We start from the raw sequence: 8,547 nt of genomic DNA on the forward strand, positions 1-8,547 counted from the left end.
TTAAACGAAATTGAAGTCGTCATTAACAGCTTAACTCAACTTTTAACAAAACCAAAACAAAAGATTTGAGATCAGTTTACGATGATTTAGCAAATAATGCAGAAATTTGGGATGCGGTTTGAAAACCTTATACTGAAAAAAATGACCAACTTCTAAAATCAAGAACATTCATCTTAAAAATGTTGTTCTTAAAATAAGAACATTTTAAGACCATATTACTAATACTAAGGATATTAATCTAAAAAATGTCATATAAAACAAGTGGTGGCCCCGTGGCGCTCTGGTTAGAGAAACCGCTTAATTTGTGAAGCAGTAGGCGCCGGTTCGATTCCCACTCGTAGCAAATTAAAATAATATTTATAAAATTACCAAAGTCAGAATAAAATGTATAAAAGTCAAAATTAAAGGAAAAAAAAATTATAAATATAAAAAATCATTTTTAATTTTTTTTTTTTTTATTTTAATTTTAAGAACACTTATTCTTAAAATAAGAACTTGGACTTATTTGAAATGTTCTTAAAACCAAGATGTGTTTTCTTAATCTAAGAATTTTATGTTATCGACGCATGTTATAGACAAAAATTCTTTTAAATTGAACGATTCAGCTGAAAGATGATCTGAAAGACACTCATTTAAAAGTTGATTTACTACAGGTTACAGCACATCGTATATTAAACGACTATGATATTTAAGTAAAAATCTAATAGTTTCTATTCGTTTTATCGCTTTTTTCATATCATATACATACTCATATAGATTTTATTTTAGTTCATTAAATTATTTCAGCTTAATTCCCAAGATGAGTGTTGATCAGGCAAATTCCACACACAGATTTCCACACAAATATGACGATTTATGTAATATCAAGCAGATATATATATATAATTAAGCGGATATAAATATATTTAATGTACAACATATGTATCTATGTCTTTTTGTAACATTAAATGTTGAAACGTTACTGGGCAACATGTTGCCAAGAAACATGTTGCCCGCGAGAGTAAAAGTGCCTTCAATTAGCCTCAATTTTGTTTATGGTTTTCACACTGGCAAAATGTGACTCGACACTAACAACAAAAATAAATACAAATACATATACAAGCGCTTAGCACTCTCAACCGTGTGTGTGTTAGTGTGTATGTGTTGCAATTATATGCGCGTGAAAACGTGTTAACAACTGAAAAACACAGCGCAAAATTTGAGTTATTACTTTGGGTCAAAAAGACTTGGCCAGCCGGCCGGCTGACAATTGAATACCTTGCCGGCCAGCTGACTAGCTAACATAAGCTGAATGAGTGACAGACTGACTGACTGACTGACTGACTGACAGACTGACTGACTGACAGACCCTTGACAAATTTCTGTGTCTAAATGTTGTTTGCATATTGCATATTACCTAAGAGTTTTAGCTGCTGCTAAAGTTGATGTTGATATTGTTGTTGTTGTCGTTTTGCTTTGGCCGAATTGGTCACACTTAATTTGGGGCATGCTGCGACTTGTATAACACTTGCAAATAACTTGGCCAACAGTGGCAGCCAAAAGCCAAAAGACATCAGCAAATCGTCGAGTTTCGTTTTTCATTTCGCATTCAAATGAAAGTCCCAATAACAACAACAAGTGGTGCTTTAGGTCGCCTGAAGAAAGTGTCGGAGTTGCCAACGTCAGTTGCCAATATTAGTCAGTCAGTCAGTCAGTTAAATTCAAAGGCCATCAACAAAATGTGAAAAGCTGCTAAATAATTTCACTAAAAAATGTGTTTTTTTTTCCTGCCTCTCTATTCAATTAAGAGTTTTGTTAGACAATTAAATAACTTTAAACTTGACCAACCCTTCTGGAATTTCTTGAATGTTATGCTAGTTCAATTAAAAGCATTAAGACCAATTTTATTCAATTTCAATGAGCAATAACAAATAAGCTATGAGTTTTAAAAAACGTAACTTATAGCAAAAATTATTTAATAACTCTTATTAAACATTTTTTTTTAAATTGAATATAAGAAATATTTTTTCCAACATATTTGTATTTATTTTATAATTTTTAAATTAGATTGAGAATCAATTTTAATTTCTTAACAAGAAATTCATATAATTGTTATTATTAAATGTATATTTTAAAAATCATAATCGTTATCTTTGATTTCTAGTACAGTCGAGTCTGGATATACTGAGCCCTATTTGGAACAATCAAAAATCTCTAAACTTCTAAAAGTATTTGAAAAACACAAAAAAAAAAAAAATTAAATGAAAATTCGCTTATAAATTAGTTCACTATTTCGAAACTCGATTGTACAAACTTGAATGGAAAATTTTTAAAGACAAAACAGTAAAAAGTAATAAAAAAGGAAATATTGTTCCATTTATTTATATATTGTTAAATCAACTAAAATAATTGAGTTGTACATTAAAACATTCAACTAATGAGTCGAAAAAAAACTGTAACATATGTTAAGTGGGGGCTGACAATTAGATGATCTATGGGTAATACCATAACCAAAATACGAGTATCTGGACAGTTGTGATCGCCACAACCAGCTCATTCATCAAAATATATACTTGTTATTTATGATTATATATGTGCAGATATATATATTTGATATATTTTTTATTATTTTTGAACAAGTTGCTGGGTTTTGAATTGCGGCACGTTCAATCAAATAGCAACGAGGCAAAGTGAAAACGAAGCCAAGTTAAATAAGAAGTTCAAAAAGCAACAAAAAAAAAAAAAACGAAAAACTTTCGCTTTGGCTTTGGACTTGGCCATCATCATTGGCCAAAGAAGAAATCCAACAAAAGCAAAACAGATTATATAGACGTATGTATGTATGTATGTATATACATATATGTATGTATATTTCTATGTATAATGAAATAAGCCAAAGTTAGCTGGAAATGGAAATGAATGACGAGATACTCGACAGGTCTTTTACTGGTCTCTTTGGTCTTTTTGTCTCCGGGTCTTGCCATGACAATGGTGTACGACCTTTCTTATGTCACGTATATTCAACCATGTTTATAATTTTTTTGTTTTTTTTGTTTTGTTTTGGTTGTTGTTAGTTTTCTCAGCGAAATTCGGAATTTCTTCGACTTTTCACTTTTGTCCAGAGTTTGCGCTTTTTAATGCTAATTTATTGTCTTAATCGCATGGTCGATTATGTCACGACATAGACAACACACGAGGCACGACCCGACCCTGCCCTGCCTTGCCCCGCTCGGCCCCTAACCCAATGAGAGTGATGCCCTATAGTTTTGTTGGCCAGGCCAATTCGAAGCACGTTAAGGCCACAGCAGCTGCGTGATTTAAAGATTATATAGGCCAGAGATATTTGTATATACTCAAAATCTTACTTGGGCACATCTTAGTTTTTCTACACGAAATGTATAAGCAGCATAGATACTGTGTATGCGAGCAGCACGTAGGGTAGTATAAATTTAATGAAACTGATTGAAATATTCTTAATTTTGTATGTGTATTGAAGGGAAAACAAAAATTGTTAGTTGATAATACCCCATTGAGGGCAGCTACTGGCTACAGGGTATCTTTTGTATATATGACAATATAAATATGTTCTAATATCAACAAGAAATGCGACTAAATGCCAGCAAATTAGCATAAGAGTTCAAATAAATTAAATAAATAAACGCGCAATATGAATGAGCATAAACAACAAGAGCAGCAGCAACAACAACACAAACACCAACAACAATATTAACACTAACAACAGCAGTAGGTGAAGAAGACAAACATGTTTTTGGTCTGATATCAATAATCAAAATCATATGATGATGATGAGTGCCCCGCAAATTGTGTAATAAAATTAAATGCCAAAAATAACATATAACAAAAAAAACAACAACAACAAAGATAACTTTAGCAACAAAATGTGGCAATTTTGATAGTTAAGTGTCAAAAAAGTGAAGATATAAGAACACTGAAAACAAGGCTAGATTTGAGACCCAACATAGATAATACAACGAGGGGTGCCGACTGATACATACGAATCTATATATGTAATGCGCAAGTGATTACAACTATAGCATTAGCATTAGTTAGATATCTAACAATTGACATTCTGTTATACATCATTATCAAATTGATTTGAAAGTCATATTGTTTGACATTGCTGCCTGTTAGACAGTGCGTATGATTGATATGATGACTGGACGTATACTTGATGCGATTAAACGATTCGCTAGTTGAGCTGTCATCGCATCTACATACATATATATTAACGACACAGTCACCAACTATTTAGATTGTTAAACTATACAGAAAATAAGTTCACACTAATAATGCGCATTTAGTGCATGTAACATAAAAAACAAAATAAGTAAAAACAAAATAAAACAAAAAAGAAAACAACTTGCAACTTTCGATCGGCGGCAGTAATTAGGGATAAGTTCAACAGTTGATGGGTGTTAGACATGCAGCAGTGCTGCATATTGCAAAAACAACAATAACAACGACAACAACAACGACAACAACAAGTCAACAAAATAAACAAGCTATAAATTACAAATAATAAATTATAATTAAAGCTTGAAATTGGTTAAACAATGATAAGTTGAAATTGTTAAAGCGCATTAACTTGCTGCAGTTATCGCCGTGCCCTATTAAAGCGCCACCTGACGTTGCATGCTTGCAACGTGAAATGAAAAAATAATTGCAGCACTGGAAAAGCACGGAAAAATTGCAGTTTTCTTAAGTAATCTGATTATTTTTTACATATCGTTATCTTTACACCCCGTAAACTGATAAAAATGTGTATTCTACAGATTAAAGACCGATTATTTTTGTATGGTGGATAAGCTAATTTTGGCAGTCACTGTATACCATATGCCACAGCGAGTGCAACGCATTTTTCTATTTAGTTTATTTATTGAAATACATTTACTGCCTCTACAGCTTCAGGCTCTGTCTGTCTGTGAGTGTGTGCGTGTGTGTGTGTGGCACACATAAAAATAAATAAATGAACTCAATTTGAAAAGCCAAGCAACAACAACAACAATAACAAGAGCAAGGCAAAGACTAAAGTCAACAAAAATAGTTGGCAAAACAAACACAAATAAGTAAAAATAAAATTAAAATAAATATAAAAAGAAACAGCGTAAAATGTTAACTAGGTTTGTCCAACTGTATGTTTGTGTGTGTAGTCTCAACTTTTTTTTACACACACTGTAATTATAATTCAAAGATAGACAAACCAAAGACCTTTCCCAACTAAAAAGAAAGTAAGTCAGCCTCGAATTTTAGTTTCGTGTGCTAATTTTAGTGATTTTGCCAACATTTTGTATGGGAATGAAAGTTACCCAGTTGATTATATAAATTTCCAGTTACGTGTTACACTCAAAAAAATAAAAACTTGATTTTGTTTATTGCTCAAACACGAGATGGACCATCAACGTTTTTAATTTTTTGTCGGTTTGCGTCGCCATTTGTCGAGTGTCCACCCCCCGCTGCTTTCCCCCATTTAACTTAAAGATACTTTTCCCATGTAACGTCTGATTGGTGGCTTGTTCTGGTTAATTAATTTCAGATATTTGCTGAAAAGCTCAAACCGGGAAGAATACGAGTACAAGTACAAGTAAATATATTATAGTATAATATATACTTATACTTATAAATATATTGCTTCGCTTGCCTGTTATCATTCGAGATACTGCAACAGTAACACAAACAGCACTAAAAAACCAACACAAAATTCATAGGATAGGTCATGCATACTTCACATAAACCCATCTTATATTCCTCATCGCACCTATAATCTGTATACCAAGCCTTTTTTCAATTTATTTCCCCCATTTTTCGGTTAGAGTTTTCCACGATTTTACCGGCTTATTAACAAACACGTTCTGTTTGTAGTCAGCTTTCTATGAGTTAATAAATGCAAGCTAGTATGTATAAAATACATACATACAAAGCTATCTGTCTGAGCCACATTCTTTGGGAAAGTCCCAAGCGCAAAATTCTTATTTTATTTGCAATTTGATACGTTGCAGCTGTTATAACTTCAGGCCTAAAAGTTTGCCCTTAAAATGGTTAAAATTGGCTTTATTTATTTTATAGCTTTATGTGTCACATTATCTAAGTTTAAGTAATTTAGGGTACTGAATTGGAGCGACACTTCAATTCAATATTTGTTAAGGGGAAAACTTGGGATATAAATGTTTAAGATAGCTGGAGATCTAATATCACACTTGTTAAAGAAAAAACTACCAACTTGAGTACAGTTAGCAAAAATACGAATAATAATAAATGCAGATTGCTAGTATGGGACTTATAAGACTTAGACAAAGTAGGCATTATATCATTCGCAGCGATTCAACATGGATGTAAATTACTTAAAATATAAATATATATGACTGTGTATCTGCCCAGTTAAATTCCAAATTCTGAGATATCTCATCGACTGAATTAATTTTGGATGCGTCACAAATATAAAATGTTTTTATTGGCAACTCAAATTGAGTCACAATTATTTAAGGAGAAGTTTACCGAGGGACCGAGGCAGAGACAGCGATAGGTAGAAAGAGCGAGAGAGAGAGTGGACGATAACTGAGAGGATAACTGACGTGAATTACCGTTAGTAATTTCTAATTGATCGATAACGTAATATATCGATTTCGCACAATCGAATTTTACAACTTACTTTTGCTTTTGGCAAGTCCGCTGGCCACTTGCAGAAATCCGTAGACGGCGATGATAACGCAGGGAAGCGCTATAACGCCGAAGGACACGTAATCCATTTGCTCAAAATATTGCGTAATTTGCTCCATTTTGATTGTTATTAATTGTAGTTGTAACAAAAATTATTGTTAAATATTTTATATATTGTTGTCACTGCACGACACTAAACACATAAAATAAATCAAAATAAAATAATGCGCTAATGAAAAATATAGAAACAATTGTACATCAATTTTCAGCACTTCTTGTATTAATTATTTTTATTTTTATATATGTATATTTTTTTTAAACTATTTGCTTTTTGTTGCTGTTGCAGAGCGCAGGCGCGCGTTTTTTAGCGCGCTTTTTTTCTCTTATTACTATTATTTTTATTGGGTATTTTTAAATAATTTTTTTTTTATTTGTTGCTGTTTTTCTTAAATGAATTTGTTTTATTTGCGTGTTTGTGCAAATATCGTTAATTACGTTTCGTACGAGTTTCGCTACCGCATTTGCTGTTGTTGTAACTGTAGTTACAGCGTTCCTTTTCCTTCAATATTGTATTTGTTTGTTTTTATGTTCTGCTTCTGCGCTCATTCAATCACTTGTGTCGCGCTGCTCTGCTTGTTGTAATTGTTGTCTGTGGCATTGTGAGCGTATCCTTTGGCTTCTTAACGTGCCTGTGTTTTGTTGCTGCTGCCGCTGCTTCTGTTGTTGTTCTTGTTGTTGTTGTTGTTGTCCTTGTTGTTGCTGCTGTCAGTCGTTGCTGCAACGCCATGTTTTGATTTGCATGAACCCCCAAATATGACTGAGGCACCCGTCCACACACTGCTTGCTGTGGACCCAACTGTTTTCCAAATTGCACGCGTTGCTTTCGCCGCACAAAAAATTAAATAGCAAACAATTTTTGCAAATTTTCGCCAACGAACAAAATTTGAAAAGATAGCCGTGACGGGGACGCGTTTAGAATTATTATTATTTATTTATTTTCAACGACAAAAAATGTAGTGCACACAATAACAGACCGGAATTAGGAATCACGAAATATACGCTCGCTCGCTCGCATCGACCGTTACACGTCCGTCTCGTTCGGCTTTGTTTTTGCATCTGCTTCTTCTGTTTCTCGTGTTTAGCGTAACATGCTCATGTTATTTACTTGGTTGAATCTGTTATGTACGCTGTTAAGTCGCTCATGTTAAACGAAATTCCCAAATTCAAAATAGGCGCAAACATGCTGAGAAACTGCACAGTGTGTCTGTTAACGCAAGTTAATGTTATACTCAATTTGGCACTGCTAAACGGCAAAATGAGTGTAACATTATGCTAACTCTATCAAAAGAGAGAGCGTGAATCAAAGCGGTAAATGTGACAACAAGAATTGCGCGCCCACCAAATGCTCACAAAATCATATAAAGATACATGGATGGTATGTAATAAATGGATTAATGGTATACCTTTTTTTTGTATGACCAGACATTAAAAGTGTTAACCTTCAATGATTACTAAACTTAATTCAGTACTGTAAGCAATGATAGAATGAAAACCATATGGGCACCACTGTGCAGCGGTGATTCAGCTTTTTGCATCGAATACCTCTCTGCCGCTCGCAAATTGTCTCTCTTACTATGTTAGACTCTCAGAAAAATAGCACGCGGTGGTGATCGCAACAACAAAATGCCAAATAGCACGTGAGTCAAGCCGCTTCCAAATTTTGCAAAACTTGTTGAACAACATCCAAAAGTGATGAAAATATCCAAATCATCATCAACTCAGCCGTGTCATTCACAATATATGTATTTGATTTGATATGTGATCTTATTTTCAGAATAAACAAATCCATGTGTAAATAAATAAATACATACATACACAGTCAAAGGTAGTTAA

The 8,547-nt window shown here is 33.3% G+C and overlaps 1 protein-coding gene across 1 annotated transcript in view; it reads right to left on the reverse strand.

The window, feature by feature from the left end:
* LOC117793941 (CAR1 transcription factor) overlaps window positions 1–6,868 on the reverse strand; it is a 49,416-nt gene extending 42,548 nt beyond the window's left edge. Inside the window, exon 1 of the mRNA XM_034634400.1 lies at window positions 6,647–6,868. Within this exon, the coding sequence (XP_034490291.1) occupies window positions 6,647–6,773 (127 nt within the window). The 5' untranslated portion in view covers window positions 6,774–6,868. The remainder of the gene's footprint in view (window positions 1–6,646) is intronic.
* Between the last annotated feature and the right edge of the window lie 1,679 nt (window positions 6,869–8,547).

Source organism: Drosophila innubila, chromosome X (genome assembly GCF_004354385.1).
Source record: "Drosophila innubila isolate TH190305 chromosome X, UK_Dinn_1.0, whole genome shotgun sequence".
Classification (NCBI taxonomy): domain Eukaryota; kingdom Metazoa; phylum Arthropoda; class Insecta; order Diptera; family Drosophilidae; genus Drosophila; species Drosophila innubila.